The following is a 20,780-nucleotide window of genomic DNA, read 5'->3' on the forward strand; positions in this document are numbered from 1 at the left end:
CTGGCATGTTACTTCAATGTTTAGGCTTTTATTCAATATTCAATATTTCAGGAAAACTTTCTTAAATTATACATTTAAATGTATGTTCTGCCTGTTGTTTTGATTCCTCAGAGAGCCATTTTGGATTTTGTTTGCATGTCATATATATAGAAAACTAGTATATAACATCAATAACTAATATATAATATGTGTTATATATGTTATATAATAAAACACACAGTTTTTCTCCTATTCTTTTTAGTGCCATCTTTATTCCCACTGCATTTGTTCACCCTTCTCATTTCTATCCTTTATGTCCTTTTGTGACTATTCTCCATTATGCTGCTTCCAATTTCATTTTCTTTTTTTTTTAAGATTTTTTTTTTACTTATACATTCAAGAACTAGGGCACAGGCCAGAGGTGTGGGGGTGAGAGGATTCACCAGAGACAGAGTGGGGACCAGAACAGATAGGTCTACTGAAATACACTGCTGAGGGGAGCAGCAGGCAAGACAGGAGAGGTCTGCTGTCCCATGTGGGTTGCCTCCCTGGCCAGGGATTGAACTCGTGCTGCAGCAGCTGCCAATAGCTTCATAGTGCTGAGCTTAACACCTTGTGCCACCAGGGAGGCCCTCCATTTCCATTTTTTCTAATGTTTGTGTTGTCTTCCATTTCTTTCTGAAATTCAAACAGTTCCCATTTTGTTTACTCCTGTTGTCCCACTATCTCTTTTCTGAACTCTTGCATTTCCGCCTTATTATTCCTTCTTCAGAGTGATTGCTTAGTTAACTTTTTTTAATTCACAGCAAAATGTTTAGTCAGTTTCAACTGGACCACGGCAACAATTTTTCTGGTAAGCATTCTTCACCTGGAGGTGACTTCTACTGCCACGTCCCACATTGTATCCTTTGGGGCATCTTACCAGGACTGTGCAGCTTCACTTATTTAGGACCATCCTGGAATGGGGTTCCAGCCTCCCCTCAGTTTTCTCTAAAGTAAGCCCCACTGTGGGATTCCTTATGGGACCCAACACCTCTGCTCCCAGTCTTGCTCCCACCAATTCCTGCTAAACCCAGCGGTGCCCCAGAGGGATCTTCTCACCTCAGGAAGGTTGTTTTTGCTCAGTTGGGGATCCTTCACTCTCTTTCCATGTTTCCTACTTCTCTTTCTCCTAATCACAGTTTCCGTTTATTCACAGCAAGGATTTTAGAGTTTGTCAATGCGCCTGTTTGTCTAGTTTTGCTGAAAATGCAATTTCCCTTTTTTTTTTAATTCTCCTTATTTTAGCTGATTTTCAGATGAACATTTTAAGCTGACTATGCAGACATGTTTATCCCTTTTGAAGATTTAAGGATGTTAAAACACAATCGCCAGCATCCCTGGCTCTGGCCTTACTAGGTACGAGAATGAGTGAATGACGCCAGCAGGCGGGCAAGGATGGGGGAACCCTGACAACATGCGGGTCCTTCAGGGGCCCCCACGCTCAACTCCATCCGCGTCCTTCACGGAGCTTGATTCTATGGGTTAATAAAGCCTCCCTTTTGTTCCTGTCACTTCCAAACAGGGAGCTCTGACAAAACAGGATGTAGCCACACTCTTAAGTGCTCCTGCCTCATACGCCAGGTTTCTCAGCTGCCAGCCCTGGGCGCTGCCGGCCCTGACTCCTCAGTGTCTGATGCACCACAATAGAAGCAGAAAAGAGGTCACCTCCCGTGGCCAGCACCATGCGCAGGAGCAGGATTCGAGAGATGGTCAAGCATTTGAGTCCTTAAATCCTCCCACCTTTTCCAGCACGTCAACGTGCATCCTCCGGGCACTTTTCACTCACTCCCCTTGTTCTCACTGGCCTGCCTGCCCATTCCACCCTTTCATGTCCACCGCTCCTAGCTGCATCCAAGCTCAGGCTGATATACTAGCCAGGGGTGCTGGAGCCACTGATTAGAAAGACTTATTATAAAATTATAAAAGATCCAATTTCCCTGGAAAATACAGCAATTGTAAAATTATATAAACTGAATGAAATAACCCCATCAAATAGAAAGGAAAAACTTGATAGAACAAGAGATAAAGTGACAAACCCACCAATTTGGTGGAAGATTTCAACATGCCGCATATAACTATTGAGGTCAAGTTTTTTAAATAAGGAAGATTTGGAAAAACCAATTTAAAAACTTGATTTAAGACCTCCCCTGGTGGGCTATGAAGCTGTCCACAGCCTCTGCAGCGCCGTTTTAATCCCAGCCGGCCGGCGAGGGTCCCACATGGCGCGGCAGACCTCTCCTGTCTCGCCCGCTGCTCCCCTCAGCAGTGTATTTCGTCAGTCTGCCTGTTCTGTTCCCCACTCTATCTCTGGTGAATCCTCTCACCCTCCCACGCATCTGGCCTGTACCCTGGTTCTTGTATAAATAAATAAATAAATCTTAAAATAAATAAATAAATAAATAAAAATAAAAACTTGTTTTAATGACATGTATAACCCTGCTCCAAATAATTAAAGATTATAGGGAGGGGCGGGGAGAGGAAGGACTAGAGTCAAAATAAGGGGGGGTGCAATTGTATGGGGAATATAACCATAATGAAAATGCATACATTATGCGAAGATGAAAATGATGTAAGAATTATATAAAAAAATATTAAAAAACAAATAATTAAAGATTATAGTCAATTCAAGCACACTTGTACTCTATGTTAAGCTGACCAAGTAATAGGCTATAAAGCAAGTGTCAACAAATTTCAAATAAGGAAATCATGTAAATCTTTGACTAACGTGCAATTAGTAAGAAGCCACGAACAGAAAAATTCAAACATATCTGTAGAGTTAGAAATTTTTAAATCTACTTCTAATATCATGTAGATCAAAGAAAACCATAACAATAAATCTTAAATACTTAGAATTCAGCAATGTTGCAAAGATTATAGATCAAGACTCGTTGGATACAACAAAAACAGAACAAAGGAGAAAATTTTATTCTGACATCTTTATATTAGAAAAGTATGAAGATTAATATCCTCATTTAAAGTTTAATGAAAGAGCAAAATAACCCAAAGAAAGCCAAAAGGAGATAAGAAAACTGAGAACTAAGACAAATTAAATAGAAAACAAAGACTATCAACAGAGTCAAAGTTATTTCTTTGAAATTGATAATATCTGAAGACACCAACCAAGGGAAAAACTGGAATTAAAAAGGGGTGTAATTCCAGATACAACAGAGATTTAAAAAAAGGTGGGGGGCCTCCCTGATGGCGCAAGGGGTAAAGCACAGCACTGTGAAGCAATCCAAAGCCTCTGCAGCACAAGTTCAATTTCTGACCTGCCAGGGAGCAACCCACATGGTGCAGCAGGCCTCGCCTGACTCACCCGCTGCTCCCCTCAGCAGTGTATTTCATTCAGTCTGCCTGTTCTGTTCCCCAGTCTGTCTCTGGTGAATCCTCTCACCCCCTCCCACCCCTCATCTCTGGCTTGTACTCCAGCTCTTGTATGCATAAATAAATAAATCTTAAAAAATAAAAAATTAACATGCATGTGTCTTTTCTTAAATATGTCATAAATAAAAACCTAAACACAAAGACCTATAAAGCTAGATGTTGGGTACATGGGACTTAAAAAATCTTTTCTTTACATTTTTCTGTAGGTTCATATTTTTAACTTTTGTTAAAAGATTCGTAACATTAATTTTTCATTTAAAAAAAGGATAAGAGGGCCTCCGGTGGCGCAGCGGTTGAGCGCTGGGTTGCGAAGCTGCCGCAGGCTCGGCAGCACCGGTTCGATCCCTGCTCCCAGGCCACTGGAGGAGGGTCCACATGGCGCGCAGACCTCTCTTGCCGCCCGCTGCTCCCTCAGCAGTGTACTTCGGTCCTTCTGCCTGCTCTGCTCCCCGCTCTGGCTCTGGTGAATTCTCTCACCTCCTGCACTTCTGACTGTACCCAGTGCTTGTATAAATAAATAAATAAAAATTTAAATAAATAAATAAATAAATAAATAAAGGATAAGAGGGGAGGAAGCAAAGCCAGTGAAAAGGGGAGCTCTAAAGGGAGGCAAAGAAGCCAGAGTGGCGGAAGTGGTACATGTTCGGCAGTGTGGGTGGCTGAGATGGAAATGAGAGTTTGTTTGTAAGCTCTGGGGAGTGATCCTGTTGGGAGAGAAAATATGTGGACACAGAAGAGAGGTGAGCCCTGGAATAAGTACTTGAGTGTAGGCGCCAAGTCCTTTGAAGGGAGCAGAGAGATTGCTCCCCTTTAACATGAGGGAAGGTGAGGTGTGTGGGTGTCGACACAGCATGGTAGCTTGGTATACTGGGGGTGGGAAAGTGAGTAAGTCAGGTTAGCTGCTGTCACGACAACAAATCTTGGTGGTTTAAGACTATAAAATGTTTCTCACATCACAGTCTAAAGCCAGTCAAATCCCCTCATTGGAGGGACTAAGGAAGGCAGAGTCCTTCATCCATAGAGCCATCGCGGGATCGCACCCATCTGGCCAACCAAGGATCAGAGTTGAATGAGAAGGCCCGGGTGTGGCACAGGGCAGCCAGGCCTGGAGGCCCACAGCTTCAGACATCATGTAGCCAGAATCCAGTCACCCTGCTCCAGCCTGCCCTCCAGGTAGGCTGGGAAAGAAGTCCCCGCCCCAGTGCTCACCAGAGGAGATGGGTTAGGGTGGTCTCCACTACAGACCTTGAGGGGAGCACTACTGCATTGCTTCCATTTTCTCTCTGAAACAAAAAGTAAGGTCATTGACTTGAGTGAGGAGGATCAAGAGCAAAAGAAAGGGACACACAGAGACCTAGTCCCTTGTCTTGCAGGTTTGTTCTGTGCTCCTCGGGCCAAGGTCTCCTCCGCCAGACCTTCAGTCTGGTCAAGAAGCACCCCAGCCTAAGCCCCTTTGCATTTACTGGAGCCAGAAGTGCTGGAGCAGCTCTGCAGGTCATGCGTCTGGCTTTGTTCAATATCAGTCGGGACAGAAAGAATAACACTGAGTCCTGGAACAAACTAAGTCCCTATGATCAATACCAGTTCCATTCAGCGAATGTAGATGACAGCAAAGTGAAGAAGGTCCAGGCTTGTAAATGAAACATTTCACTCTACAGCTGCTTAAAATGAAGGTCTTCCAGAAGCCATCTGCACACTTTTCCACTTAACCAGGAAATACTTCCCCTCCAAATGCACAAAATTACGTTGATGTGTTGTGTTGGGGTTTACACAGATTGATAAATATCTGAAACTTGGGTGAGGGGAGAAAGAGAAAGAGAGGGTGGGAGAGGGAAAGAGAGAGAGAGAGAGAATTTGGGAGAAATGGAGGGTAAATGTATTCACAGAATCTGTAGGATTCTGTGTTGAAAATTCACTTGAAATTGGCCCTAATTTTAGCCAGGCAGCCCATCGTGCTGTGGTGTTTCGGTGGTGCTGGTAGTCCTGACAGCTGCTCAGGTTAGGGACAGAGTAAGAGGAAAGAGCTTAACCAGCACGGGGGTTACTAAGTGAGAAAGACAGGAAAAAAAGGATTCAGGGAATTCAGGGTATGAAAGAAGTACAAGTAAGATGACTTCAAACCCACTGAGAAGGGCGGTGAACACGACAAGGGAAGGGCCGTGTGGAGTCACCGCAATGTCCTCAAGAGCCGAGCTCACCCAAATGGCAGCGCCCTATGAAGGAAAACTTGAGCAAAGTTTTGAAATACTGGACTTTGCAGAATTTTGCTTTAAAAAAAAAAAGTCATGGGGGCCTCCCTGGTGGCACAGGGGTTAATTTCAGTGCGATCAAGCTATCATCAGCCACTGCAGCATGAGTTCGATCTCCGGCCAGGTTGGTGACCCACATGGCACAGCAGACCTCTCCTGTCTCGCCTGCTGCTCCCCTCAGTAGTGTATTTCAGTAGATCCGCCTGTTCTTCTCCCCACTCTGTCTCTGGTGAATCCTCTCACCCCCCACACTTCAGGCCTCCACCCCAGTTCTAGATGTCCCACCATGGAGGTTGAGCGTTTCAGGAAAGTCTATCCCAAACTATTCATTTGGAAAAGAAATAGGAAGCACATCGATGGCTTCTTGTTCTGTGCTGTGTGAAAAGGAACTGAATGCATTTGCTTCTAGGTATGAAATATTTTGGTATCCTGGCATCTACTTTCCTTTTTGGTTGGTTTTAGGATTACAGAAAGAGAGCTATTTGTACCTGTTATTATCCTGACAGAAATGGCAACATAAGCACCTACCATTGAAAAAAATCTGGCTATAGAATGAACTTAGCCTACAGGTATGTGCTGTGCTGAAGGTATTGAATTTGGTGGAAGGTTTTAGAAAACCAACTGATAGCAACACATTGAACAGTCAGACTTAGTGACTCATTTAGGGGCATTAAGGTATTATCCACAGGAGGTTTTCCACCATGCAGGTGGAATGCATTCTGTAGCTATTTCAAAAGTGCTTATTTATGGTAAAACATGTGACGTTAGAAAAGAGAAAAAGTGCTTGGGTTTTCATTTCATAGAAAAGTGTTTAAGCTTTGACACTTGAAGTTTTTACAGTTTATTAAAACATTTTATTGAAAAGCTGCCCGCAGCCTCTGCAGGGGTAGTCATAGCCCAGACCTTCCTGCCGCCCGCTACAGTATTTTGCTATTTCTTACCCCAGTCGTATGAAATAAATAAATTTTTAAATAAACAGAGTTATTCAGAAGTAGCATTCCAGACCTTCAAATTGAGAAAGATAGCACAGAAGAAATAAATTACTTTCATTCTCAAATATTTCTAGAAAGTAATGAAGTCAACGAAAGAGGTAGCAACTGTCCCACCACCATTTACTGCATCTTTTCTCCTCTGAACCCAAACTTCTCCTCTGTTATTAAAGGAAAACTTGTCTCCTCTATTCACCCAATTTCTGAGACCAAATGTGTGGGGCTTTGCCCCACCAACCCATTCTCCAACTCTACAGACACCAACTGGGTATCCAACAATTCCACCGCAACCCTAACCACATGGAGTCAGTACGGGTGAGGGCTCAGCCCCACAAGACTGTCCCCCATTGCAGATGCCATGACACAAGTGCTAGGTTGTTACCCATGACCAACCAAGTAGAGATCAGGGGTTCCCATAACCCCTTCTTCAGATTTTATCATTTACTTTAACTGATCACAGATCTTGAGGAAACACTTACATTGACTGGCTTATTATGAAGGACATAGATGATCAGTCAGATGAAGAGCTACATAAGGTGAGGCCAGACAATTTTTGAGCACAAGGCACTCCTGTCCCTGTGAAATCTAGAGAGCACGCAACTCTCCTGGCACATGGACATGTTTACCAACCCAGAAGCTCTCTCTCTGAACTCTGTAGTTTAGGCATCTTATGGAGGCTTCTTCACATAGGAGTGAATAATTATTAACTAAATTTCTGGATCCTCTCCCCAGAGGATGGAGGTGGAGCTGAAAGTTCCAAGTTTTTAATCATGGCTTCGTCAAATTTTGCTGACCAGCCCCATCCTGAGGCTGTCCTGGAGCCCATTAGAAAACAAGGCTCTCCTATCACCAGAGAGTCCCAAGGGGTTTAGAAGTAAGACACTTCTATCATCCCCATCCCTCAGGAAATTATAAGGGATTTAGGAGCTCTGTTTCAGAAACTGGAAACAGAGACCAAATACATACATACGTACATACATACATACTTACATACATACATACACACACATATATATATAATACATACATATATATTTAAAGATTTTTGTTTATTTATGCATACAAGAACTGGGGTACAGGCCAGAGGTGCATGGGCACCTCTGGGTGAGAGGATTCACCAAAGACAGAGTGGGGAGCAGAACAGGCAGACTGACTAAAATACACTGCTGAGGGGAGCAGCAGGAGAGACAGGAGAGGTCTGCTACGCCACGTGGTTTACTCCCTGCCTGGCCAGGCATCGAACTCTTGCTGCAGTGGCTGCAGATTGCTTTATAGTGCTGTGCTTAACCCCTTGTGCTGCCAGGAAGGCCCCAAATATATATTTCTTATCATGTCACAGCTATCTACTAAATGTCTCTTGTAAAAAGGGATATTCAGACTGAACTGACTCTACTTTGATGAACTTTTAAGTCAAAAAAAAAAAAAACCTATTTATTGACTAGCAACAACCAGTTTCCAGCTAGACATGACCCCTGAGAACTGTGCAAATATAATTTTTTTCTTTTTCTTTTCTTCATAGTAACCAAGACAACCTTGAGTAAAAGCCAATGAACTAAAGGAATGTAATCTATAACCAAACCTAGTTCTTGGTCAATTCTATCTTTCTTCCTCCTATTTTTCCTTTAAAATACCCTGAAACAAAGACCCCAGCTGAACAGAGTTTGTGTTGATTACTGAATTTGTGCTCCCCAATTTGCAAATATAAGAGCATCCCCAATAAATGCCATTATTTTATTTTTGCCTCCTCGTGTTTTTCTTGGAAGACATTGTATGTGCTTGGATGGGACAGAGCTCTATTGTTCCACTTTCCACCCCACTTCTTACCCTCCCCTATCACCACATTTCTGTGAAACTTCCCCCTCCTTCCTACGTGCTGTTAAGCAGCCCATGACATGACCCTGCCCTTGGCTTCCATTCAACTGGCACATTGTTAGTCAGCTGACCCCAGAGAGCCAATCAGTGTCTTCCCTGAGAACCTGGGGTGGAAAAGAGAATTAACATGTAAGCTACAAAACTCAGGAATGTTATAAAGATGTGAAAAATAGAGAAGCTTGTCTGCAAAAAGAGCGAAGAATGAGAGTGTCCTGCACACAGACACACAAGTAAACACAAAGTTCTGAAAGAACTTCCTGGGTGTGCTCCCGAGGCACAGTCCCCACTTTGATTCACCAGGCCCAGTTGCAGTCCAGCCCAGAGATCCCATGAGACACCCCACAAGCCTCTGATAAACTCCCTTCTTTGTTCCAGCTGGTTGTGCTCGGATTCCTGTCACAAACAAGCCAGCCCAGCTCATTTCCTGGATCCCTTTCTGGAGTCTATTGTGTGTCATCAGCTCACCTGCCCATTCCTATGCCAGTGCCAAGCATGTGTTACTTATAATATATTTTAAATATCTGATCGGACAGATCCTCCTGGTTGTTGTTCTTTTTCAATTTTTCTGCATTTATTCTTCCAGATAAATTTAGACTCTAAATTTATTATTATTACAATTATTTATTATTTTTTCAAATCCTTAAAAAAAAATTGGAGAACCTCCCTGGTGTTGCAAGAGGTTAAGCACAGCACTGTGATGCTATCCACAGCCTCTGCAGCACGGGTTCAATCCCCGGCCAGCCAGGGAGAAACCCACATGGTACAGCAGACCTCTCCTGTCATGCCCGCTGCTCCCCTCAGCAGTGTCTTCTGCATGTCTGCCTGTTCTGCTCTCTGCTCTGTCTCTGGTGGATTCTCTCACCCTCCTGTTCCTCTGGCTTGTACCCCAGTGCTTATATAAACAAATCTTAAAAAAAAAAAAAAATTGACATCAAGTTGCTCTATTCTGGTCTTTTTGTGACCTCCATTAGTTTTGGCCCTGTTTTCATGCACATGGCTCATATTTCCTAAGTTCATCCCTAGGCATTTTATGTACAGGATGTCCTCATCCTTCTTTCTTGAGTTTGGGTGTGGAGCTTGTAGCAGACACCTCTATCCACTATATCACATCCCCTTGACTACCTCCAATGAGCGCCCACAGCTTCTCATGCTGATGCCCTCCCCCCTCCTCCAAGCTGAGCACACCTCCCCCAGGGCCTCTCCACCTCACAAGGAGCTGGGCCAGCACAGGAACAGCCCAGAACTGCTGGGCAGTTCCCACCCACTCGGAACCAAGCTGGTGGAGACACACTCCCTTCTTTAGTTCCTGTTTCTGTAAGCTTAGGGGGTGCTGGCAAGACCCCTTCCCAAGGTGTGTAGCAAACTTGGTGATACATCCCCTCTGGTCTTTCCCTTCCCATCTCATCTCCCTCTCCTTCACCCCTGCTCTCTAGAATCAGCTCTGGAGAAAACTCCCTCCCTCAAGCCTTTCAGGCTCTGCTTCTGAGGAACACCCTGAGACACAAATTCTGTTTCAAAGTGAGGCAGTTGTGTTCTATAGGAGAATAGTTTGGGCCAGTTGGTTTCCCCACTCAGAAAAGCACCACCCCAGATGTTGAACAGAGCGGGGACCAGTCTGGCCTGTAGTCGAGAGCTGTCCCTGAGTCACTTGAGATAGATGAGAGCGAGCACTGGGAGAGTCCTCCTCTCAGGGGCCACGGTGAGGGCAGGAATGGCTGACTTGGCCCTCCAGAGAGCCAGGGTGAAGAAACCAAAAACTCCTGATGTATACAATATCCTCCCCTCTGACTCTCCTTCCAGCTCGTTCATGCACACAGACACACAAGTAAACACAAAGATAGGCACAGACACATACACACAAAGGCACACACATGTCAGGCTGTAAACCAAATAGCTCCATCTTCTCTTGTCTCTGGAGTCTTGCTCCTCCTTAACAGTCTGACCAGCTTACAAATCCTCTGCAACACTGCAGCCCTCGTTGGCCTGCCTCCCCCAAATCCAGGAATGACCCCTTCAGTGAAGAGGGAGAATAACCAGTGGTTAGAGAGGGGCCAGGGAGTCAAGTGGGGAGTTTTGGTGAGAAAGTCTTGGAACATGGAAAGAATACAAGAGGGTCAGCTGGGGGTGGGGGATGGAGGACCAGGATGAATATTCAGAGAAAAACAACAATCACTGGTGTGAGTTAAGGAAATATAGAACAATTGTGAGGGTGAGGACTACTTGGATAGGATTATCATGTGTATTATTTTGCAGCCTGAATTTTTTACTTAATTTCTTAAAGATTTTAAATATGACCTCCATCCCCGCTCCAGCTATCACCACAGATTTTTGTCATACATTCAAGAATCAGTGTTCTGGGAGAGGGTCCAGTGAGTCACAACTAAAGTGCATGCCCGCCCCCAGCTCCACCAGGGAGGAGACAGGGAGAATGTGCTTCCTTTGGCTGCTGTGTCCCCCAAATATGCATATCACAAAGGAGCCCTTAAAACAGAGGGGACGAATGTCTACTCTAACACCCTATTTCTTTATTGGGTTGCTTTTTTTATTCTTGTTATTTACATTAGACTTTATATTCTGGATATTAGCTACTTGTTATAAATGTTGCAAATATTTTGTCCAAGTCTGTTGATGGTTTCTAATTTTAGTTGTCAAATCTGACTGTTTTTTCTGTAGAAGCAAAATATTATTGCTCCATACTACACTTGTAAAAGATCTATTATCTATTGCAGTAAGTGCTATCTTTAGGCCCTGCAATTTCTGATTCAGCCCTCCTGAATAAAATAAACACAAAAGTTGAGAGAACAGGGCCTCCCTTGTGGCACAAGGTGTTAAGCACCACACCATGAAGCAATCCACAGCCTCTGCAACACATGTTCAATCCCCGGCCAGCCAGAGAGAAACCCACATGGCGTAGAAGACCTCTCCTGTCTCGCCCGCTGCTCCCTCAGCAGTGTATTTCAGTCAATCTGCCTGTTCTGTTCCCCACTCTGTCTCTGGTGAATCCTCTCACCCACCCACCCCCACATCTCTGGCCTGTACCCCAGCTCTTGTATGCACAAATAAATAAATCTAAAAAAAAAAAAAAAAGCTGAGAGAACAGTATAATGACCACTCACGTACTCACCGCTACTTCAAAAACCATCCCCATGTGACCACCCCCAAATTATTTCAGAGCAAATTCTAAACCTGTAATTGCACCTGTAAATATTCCAGCATGTATCTCTAAAATAGAGAAGCCTTTGGCTTTAACATACCACAATACTGTTATAACTAAAATAATTGATAATAATGTCTTATTCAATTAGTACTCATATTTACCTGCTTTTCCCTGTCTTTTTACAATTGGTTTGTTCAAATAAGTGTGCAAATCCCAGCATCACATGTACCGGATATGTCTCTTAAAGCTCTTTTATTCTAGAACAATCTCCTCCCCCCCTCCTTTTTTTTATTGAAGAAACCGGAAGTCATCTCTGTAAAATCTTCTACCCTCTGGATTTGTAAGATGCATGGCTGTGTGAGTGCTCACCTTTCCCCCTGAATTTCCTACAAACTGATAGAAGCTTAATTAAACTCAGGTTCAGGGTTCTCAGAACAAAATCTTTCACAGGCAGTTCCCATTGCATCACAATAGGAGAGGTCTCGTGTCTGCACATCTTTAAAAAGTGAACCTCCACCCTTCTAATATTTGTATTCTTTTTTTTTAAAGATTTATGTATGCATACAAGAACTGGGGTACAGGCAAGAGGTGCAGGGGGTGAGATGATTCACCAGAGACAGAGCGGGGAGCAAAATAGGCAGATCTACTGAAATACACTGCTGAGGGGAGCCACGGGCGAGACAGGAGAGGTTTGCTGCAACATGTGTGTCAACTCCCTGGACGGGAATCGAACATATGCTGCAGAGGCTGTGGATTGCTTCATAGTGCTACAACTTAATTCCTTATGCCACCAGGGAGACCCCTAATGTTTGTATTCTTATTTCTCAGTCTGCATCCACCTCCAGGGCATGATTCACCTCAATCTGGGCCCTCTCAGGGGACTGTTCCTCATCTCTCCCATTAAAGCCCAGGAAGTGTGGCGGCCGAGGTGCATGTGTAGCCTCCCCCTGAACCAGAAGTCAGCTTTGAGTTTCTCCCACTCCTCAATCCAAGGCACACTCCTGGCTTCAGTCTGCTCAAAGTTCTTTGGTTTTGATGGTCCTCTTTCATCCGGGTGGCACTCTTCTAAGCTCCTCCCTTCCTAGAAGACCCTCTTAAATGGGTTTGACGTGTCCTTGAAAATATATGCATCCTTGAAAATTATTAGAGCTATGGAGAGGAGTGGAGAGGAGATGTTGATTTTATCTCTCTATTGTGTGCTTGAGTATCCTGCTTACTTTTTTTTTAAGCATAGAAGAACTGGGGTGTAGGCCAGAGGTTTGAGGGAGTGAGAGGATTCACCAGAGTGTGAGCAGAGGAGGCGGATTTTGCTAAAATGCACTGCTAAGGGGAGCAGTGGGCGAGACAGGTGAGGTCTGCTGTGCCAAATGGGTTAGCTCCCTGGCCAGGGATTGAACTCAGGCCTTAGCAGTGATAGCACTGAGATTTAACCCCTAAGCCACTAGGGAGGCTTTTCATTCAATGCTGTGTGTATGTGTACTTCTTTTTTTCTGGGCATTCCACTTCAGTTGCTCTTTTTCTCCATCTTTATGAGGCACAACTAACAAAAACCTGTCTATACTTTAGATCTTAAAACATGATTTTTAAGGCATACAACATTGAGGGTATAATATACATATACACTGTGAAGTGATTACCACAATCAATTAATTAGCACTTCCATCACCTCACATAGTTACCATCTGCCTGTGTGGTGAGAACACTTAAGAGCTAATTCTCTTAGCACATTTCAAGTATACTATACAGTGTTATTAACTATAATCACGGTGCTGTACATTCAATCTCCATAACTTACTTGCCTTATAGCTTAAACTTTGTACCTTTTTGAACAACTTCCCCCATTTCTCCCACAGGCCCTAACCCTTGGCAACTGCCATTCTACTCTGATTCTGAGTTTTACTTTTTTAGATTCCTCCTAAGTGAGATACAGTATTTGTTTTTCTGTCTGACTTATTTCATTTCGCATAATGTCCTTCAGATTCATTGATGTAGTCACAAATAGCAAGATTTCCTTTTTTATGACTGAATAATATTCTGTTGGATATATAGATACATAGGACACATTTTCTTTATCCAATCATCCATGAATGGACTCTTAGGTTGTTTCTAGGTCTTAGCTGTGTGAATAATGCTGCAGTGAACATGAGGGTGCAAGTACCTCTTGAAATACTGATTTCATGCCCCCGGATATACCCAGAAGAAGAATTGCTGAATCATATGTAAGTTCTGGTTTAATTTGTCAAGAACACTCCATGCTGGGCCTCCTTGGTGGCACAGGAGTTGAAGTCTCAGTGCTATTAAGCTATCGCCAGACACTGAGGCGTGAGTTTGATCCACATGGCACAGCAGACCTCTCCTGTCTTACCCACTGCTCCCCTAAGCAGTGTATTTCAGTCTGTCTGCCTGTTCTGCTCCCCACTCTGTCTCTGGTGGATCCTCTCAACCCCCACCCCCACATCTCTGGCCTGTACCCCAGCTCTTGTATGCATAACTAAATCAATCTTAAAATTAAAAAAAAAGAATCTATGTGTTGAGAATAGTAGAAGAACAAAATAGAAGCAGCTGAAGTCCTAAGAGACTCTATCATAGATCTTGAACTTTTGCCAACTGTTTATCCTGAATTATGTCATTTTTCTTTTGTACTCCATTAATCCAGTCTTCTTTACTCCCTAAGTATATTTTATTAATACATTTTTCTGATGCTAATCCAGCTTTGAATTCTTGGCATACAGACTACTTGAATGTGTTATCTTTTTTTCACGATTTATTTATTTATGCATAGAAGAGTTGGGGAACAGGCAAGAGGTGCAGGGGTGAGAGGATTCACCAGAGACAGAGTGGGGAGCAGAACAGGCAGATCTACTGAAATACACTGCTGAGGGGAGAAGGGGGCAAGACAGGAATGGTCTGCTGCGCACTGTGTGTCACCTCCCTAGCCTGGGATCGAACTTATGCTGTAGTGGCTTCATAGTGCCAACACTTAACCCCTTGCGCCACCAGGAAGGTCCATTATCTTTTTTAATATACCATTTGATTGGGCTATAACTCCTGTAAGTCCTAATATTTTATATAGGATTTTTACATGTCTGGTCATTATAGTGAATATTCTCTATTTGAAATTTATTTTGAAAAAGAAATTTGTGGAGGGTGCGGAGCTGTGAAGCTGTCCACAGCCTCTGCAGTGTGGCTTTGATTCCTGGCCCACCAGGGAGATACCCACATGGTGAATCCTCTCACCCTCCTGCCCCTCTGGCCTGTACCCCAGCAATTGTATAAATAAAAAATAAATCTTAAAAAAAGAAAAAAAAAAGAAATTTGTGGGGCCAACTGGTGACGCAAGGGGTTAAGTCAACACTATCAAGCTATGGGCAGCTGCTGCAGCAGGAGTTCGATCCCTGGCCAGGGAGATGACCCACATGGCGCAGCAGACCTCTCCTGTCTCACCTGCTGCTCCCCTCAGCAGTGTATTTCAGTAGATCTGCCTGTTCTGCTCCCCACTCTGTCTCTGGTGAATCCTCTCACCCTCTGCACCTCTGGCCTGTTCCCCAGCTCTTGTATGCATAAATAAATAAATATTTGAAAAGAAATAAATAAAAAGAAATTTGTTAAACTTACTTTATACCCAGTATTTGCTCAATTTTTCAAAAAAGTATCCCAATATACTTGAAAGGAACCAATAAGTACAATGTACTAAATACACCTATTAGATGGTAATGGTTCCGTTTGGGCTTCAAAATATGTACCTCTAGTTTGTTTTTGTTTGTTTGTTTTTGTCTGCTCTATCTACAAATTAGTCAGAGAGATGTATTATATTACAATCTTTCACTATGAATATAAATTTGTCTGTTTTTTTCTTTTCACTTTATATATTTTGTGACCTTGTTGGTCAGTGAACATATATTTAACACTAATGTAGCTTCCTGTTGCATTAAACCTTTTACTCATTAGGAAGCTACTCTCTTTATCTCTAGTAATACTTTTTGTTATAAAATATACTTTAGGGCTTCCCTTGTGGCACAAGAGGTTAAGAGGCAGCCTATGAAGCTATCTTCAGCCACTGCAGCACAAGTTCGATCCCCAGCCAGGGAGCTACCCACAAGGTGCAGCAGACCTCTCCTGACTCACCCACTGCTTCCCTCAGCAGTGTGTTTCAGTTGATCCACCTGTTCTGTTCCCCACTCTGTCTCTGGTGAATCCCCACCCCAACACCTCTGGCCTGTACCCTTGTTCTTGTATCCATAAATAAATAAATATTTTAAATATATACATATATATACTTTATATGGTGATTATTTTGGCTAAAATTTGTCTAACATATCTTTTTCATACTTTTATTCTCAACCTCTGTTTTAGATGGATCGCTTGAACATATAGTTGAACTTTATTTTTTATTCTGTCTGGAAGTTTTTTTCTTTTTTTTTAATAGCAAACTTTTTTTTTTTAAAGATTTATTTATTTATTTATTTATTTATACAAGCACTGGGTACAGTCAGAAGCGCGGGAGGGTGAGAGAATTCACCAGAGCCAGAGCGGGGAGTAGAACAGGCAGAATGACGAAGTACACTGCTGAGGGGAGCAGTGCGCCTGGCAGGAGAGGTCTGCGCGCCATGTGGGACCCTCGCCTGGCGGCCTGGGGAGCGAACCGGCGCTGCAGAGGCTGCGGGCAGCCTCGCAGTCCAGCGCTCAACCGCTGCTGCGCCACCAGGAAAGGCACGAAAATTGTTTTAAAACAACCCACAATCTCAGAATAAAGTGCTCTCCTTTCCTAAATCATTTGACTTTTTCAGTTTGATTCTCTATTGAACTCAAAGTTATCTACAAAGATGTTAAGAAATTTATATACTAGTAAATCTTGTGTTCATGCTGCTGCTGCTGCTTTTTTTTTTTCCTGCCCCAGACACAGACCCGGATGAAGCCCCACAGGGTCTCCCACCCACACCCCGAAGCAATTGCTTGGCCTGTCAGATGGAAAAGTGTTCAACTGCGCTTTCAACACAGCAGTGCAGCGATTCCAGAGCCTGTTATTATGTGGATTATTGCTTTTTTTTAAAAGTCTTATTTATGGACTAATAATTTGTCACTTTTTGTGGGTAAGCCCATAAGTGTCTATAAGGCCTGTTTGTCCTATCAACTCCCACCCTGGATTGTGAACTGTTTAATTGGAGCTTCTCTTCCATGGTACTGATTTTCTTTTTTGTTTGGTGATCCTCGCTCCTTGCTTGTGGGCTGATCTTTGCATCTATCTTGGAGCTACCTGTCTGTGGACACTGCTTCTATTCACCAGAAGACATGCAACAGTCACCCACAAGTAGCATTCAAACCCTCGGGGTAGGATGTGTTGCACTCAACACATCAGGGTAGTTCTGTTCCTGGGGAGACTGGTGCAGTTAGAATAGTCCCCAGGGGGGCCTCCCCAGCGGCCCAGTGGTTGAGCACTGGGTTGCAAAGCTGCCCGCAGCCTCTGCAGCGCCGGTTCGATCCCCGGCTGCTCCCGGGCCACTGGAGGAGGGTCCCACATGGCGCGCAGACCTCTCCTGCCGCCCGCTGCTCCCCTCAGCAGTGTACTTCGGTCCTTCTGCCTGCTCTGCTCCCCGCTCTGGCTCTGGTGAATTCTCTTACCCTCCCACGCTTCTGACTATACCCAGTGCTTGCATAAATAAATAAATAAATAAATCTTTAAAAAAAAAAAAAAAAAAAGAATAGTCCCCAGGGACAATACTGTTTTACAGTCAAAACTCAGAGAGCAAAATAACTTGCCCTGACATATCTGTGAGTTACAAAGCCAGATTCCTAACCCAGGCTATCTGGGTTCTGAACATGCCCTGCTGCCTGCCCAAGCCTTCCTAGTGCCAGCCTGTCCACTCCCGATTCATACTCCCCAGTAACCAGACAACTCATAGAATGTTTAGTATTTTTCTCTTCTTTTGACTCTTAAAAAAAAATGACAATAATAACCTGCAAACTGCAGAAAATGGCATGGGTTTCAATCTCCTGGCCCTCCAAACATCATTCTACATTCCTCAGACACCATCCTCTCCTCTGCCCTTAAGATCCTAGAGGAAAATCCCGAGAAAGAAGAGATCCCCCCCAAATAGGAAGATTTCCAAGCTCGGCCCCTTTAGCAGGTGAAGCATTGAGGAAATAAATTAAGGGGAGAAGAGGCTCCTAGCTGGTGCTGTCCAGCCCTGTCTCACAGACCCAGCGGTAGGGCCTCTGGCAGAAGTCATCGTTCCAGCGGCCATCATCTGTGAAATGGGCACAGTCCTCACCTCCTCCTAGTCCATGCCCATGCCAGTCATCAGGCTGGTCTGGTCTCCAGTTCCTACAAAGACCAGATGGACGTGGACCCCAGGAGCCCCCTTGGGCCCTGGAGCCAGTCAGACTGGGACAGCGGGGCCCAGGAGGAGGGGCAGGGCTGCGGGGTGGCACACACTCACTTGAAACCCTTCTCGTAGTCCGACCCATCTACCCATCTCCAAGGCCCATTTTGGTCAGTGAGACCAATCCAAGTGTTCACAGGACCCGTGTGGTGCTGGACAAATTTCTGGTGAGAAAGGGAGGGGATGTTGGTGACCTCTCTTTAGACCAGTCAGCCTCCCAGAGGAGCCCCGGTGCCTTCACCTGCTCCTCCATGGAGCCGATCACCACCAGGTGGGCGTTCTCCAGCCGGCAGTAGTTGTCAGCCTCGGGCCAGGCCTTCCCAGAGCGAGAGAACCAGTAGCAGCTGCCTTCATACTCCACCCAGTTCACTGGGCAGCAGGCCTTTTCAGAGCCTGAGTGGGCAGAGAGAGGGAGTGGGGGCTGAGGCACTGGTGAGAGAGGAAAGGGGGCAGGAAAGCAGGACAGGAACACCCGCCTCTCACCATTGCCCTGGAGGACTGCCATCTGACAGCTCAGGCCTCGCAGGTCAAACAAAAACTGTTTCACGTGGAGCAGCAAGGAAGCGTGATCTGGGGAGACCCAGGCAGGAAGAGGAGAGGAGAAGGAGTCAGTACAAACATGGGGGTTGGGAAGGTCTCTCTCTGCTGATCCCAAGATCAGTCACAGCTGCCCCTCTTTCAACTGAGACCCTTGGTTTGGCCTGAGGGGCCCGATGCCCTGCACAGGCCCTCAATGCTTCTCTGACCTTCTTTCAGGTCGTGCTGCTGTCTCTCCACCTGGGACTCCAGGGATTTCATCTTTCTGCCCACATTTTCTCCTAGGAGAGAAACGTGCTCAGTATCCCCACATCCCTGCCCTCCACAGACTCTCAGCCCCCCAGCCCCAGCCTCCCGCACCCTGAACGTTCAGGTCCTTGACTTTGACCTCCGTGGTCTCTGTGAAGTTGCTGATCGTCTCCCTCAGAACCTCCATCTCCTCCTTCAGCTTGGAGTCTGCATGGGACAGAGTGAACATGGGATAAAATAAGGTGAGGGGGTGTCCACCACCACAGCAGCCAGCACTCCCCAAACCCACTCCTCACCAACCCCCTAACACTACTCCCTTCCCAGCGCACCCCACCCCAGGGCACCCACTTTGGGCTCCAATCACACAGACAACCACCAGCAGCAGGACACTGAGGCCCAGGGAGAGCAGGAGGAGGCGGGGTCCGGAGCAGAGACGCCGAAGCAGCGGCTGGGGAGGAGCCGGCACTGCAAAAGGAGAGGGTGCGGGGCTCAGGGACTCTGGGGTCTGAGGAGGGAAGGATGCTGAGGCTGCACTAGTAACCCAGAAGCATTTAGATTAAGAAATTTGTGTAGTGAGTGACCTTGAGGGTCACTGGAGGGTGAAAGGAGAGAAGGTTAGGAAGGGGTGAGAGGCTTTGACCTGCCCTGGCCCTACCCAAGCCCTAAGCCTTTGTTGACACCTAGTGGCCTGGCCAGGTCACTACAGCTGATGAACTGAGCCTTGGGGATGGAGTTTAAGGCTGTGACTTGGGGAGTGGGCAGCCAGCTAGGGGGTCATGTCCCCACCCCACTCCACGGCAAAGCACTGAGAAGGAGGCTTCTTTCTCTCTCCATGAATCCCACTCTGCTCTGGGTGTAGGGAGAGACGGCAGGGTCCCAGACGTCAGGTCTCTTGGTTACTCCCAGCCTGGGAGTCCTGTCCCCTGTGAACTAGAGTATGGGCCTTCTCCCTTCTCCCCTTTCCTGAGGCGCCTTCCACCATCAAAGCACATGTCCACTGCCATGCCCCAAGAACTTCAGAATTCTTGCTCAACCAACCAACATCTTTGCTCCCGTGGGGGCGGGGCGGTTTGAGATAGTAGAGCGTCCCTCAGATCAGAAGGCCCTTTGCCTCTGCATACAAACCTTACCCCCTTGAGCAAATGGATCACGCACACACACAAACACACACACACACACACACACGCAAAGCCAAAAGTCTTAGCTGGTGTTGGAAGAGGGAAAGAGAGGGAGCCTAATGTCATCCGGTTACTCACACCCCCTCCCCAGGGTCCTGAGAAGCAGGTATCATGGTGAGGGTCACAAGGCACATGGAAGTCATGGGTATCCATCATCAAGAAAAGGAAGCCAGCCCCACACCCTCACCTCTCCTAAGGCTGGCAGCTCAGGCCGCACATTCTGTGAGTGGAACAGACCCAGAGAGCGCACCTGAGTCACAGAAGCAGGAGCTGAGACAAGGAGGCTGTCTCCAAGTGCTCACCTTTCAGAAGTGGGGGGCGGCATCCCCTCACCTTTTCTGAGCTGATGGTCATTGTCCTCGTCCAGATGCTGAAGATCTTGGTACTCCTTTGTCATGGTGGGGCAGCGGGCTGGACCTGTGGCTAAGTCAAGGCTGGGGCTGGATGGAGCTGGATTGTGGGGTCTACTCCCTTTCTAAGCGATTATCAAGGTACATGGAGACCTTTCTTCTTTCCCCCTTTCCCTCCCAGGCCTGGCATCCAAAATTCATCCACTGAAGTTTGCCCACCCAGCCCCCACCACTCCTGACACGAGGTCTCCTCCAGGCCCTCCCTCCCCCCCCACCTCCCCAGTCACTCCCCCTGCCTTTCTTCCCCTTTTACTTGCTGAAACTCTTGAAGTTGACTCCTGGGTCCCTAAATGCTGTGCAGATCTCAGGCTAAGGAGAGGACTGAAGCCTGGAGAATTTAGGGTGTGTGGACAG

General features: G+C 45.6%; 1 protein-coding gene and 1 non-coding gene across 2 annotated transcripts; both read right to left on the reverse strand.

Moving 5' to 3' along the window:
• Positions 1-16,615: 16,615 nt before the first annotated feature.
• Positions 16,616-16,699, reverse strand: LOC119233159 (small nucleolar RNA MBII-202). The gene has a single exon (XR_005122310.1). It is a non-coding gene; the product is annotated as a small nucleolar RNA MBII-202 (small nucleolar RNA).
• A 1,085-nt stretch (positions 16,700-17,784) lies between these two features.
• Positions 17,785-20,432, reverse strand: LOC119231720 (asialoglycoprotein receptor 1-like). The gene is made up of 8 exons (XM_037493444.1): positions 20,350-20,432; positions 19,187-19,303; positions 18,950-19,045; positions 18,799-18,870; positions 18,536-18,622; positions 18,294-18,445; positions 18,110-18,216; positions 17,785-17,994 (listed from the first exon to the last, which is right to left on the reverse strand). The coding sequence occupies exons 1-8, from the start codon at positions 20,411-20,413 to the stop codon at positions 17,838-17,840; spliced, it is 852 nt and encodes a 283-aa protein (XP_037349341.1). The 5' UTR covers positions 20,414-20,432; the 3' UTR covers positions 17,785-17,837.
• Positions 20,433-20,780: the final 348 nt, after the last annotated feature.

This window comes from Talpa occidentalis, unplaced genomic scaffold (assembly GCF_014898055.3).
Source record: "Talpa occidentalis isolate TD23 unplaced genomic scaffold, MPIMG_talOcc4v2.1 talOcc4.7, whole genome shotgun sequence".
NCBI classification, from domain to species: domain Eukaryota; kingdom Metazoa; phylum Chordata; class Mammalia; order Eulipotyphla; family Talpidae; genus Talpa; species Talpa occidentalis.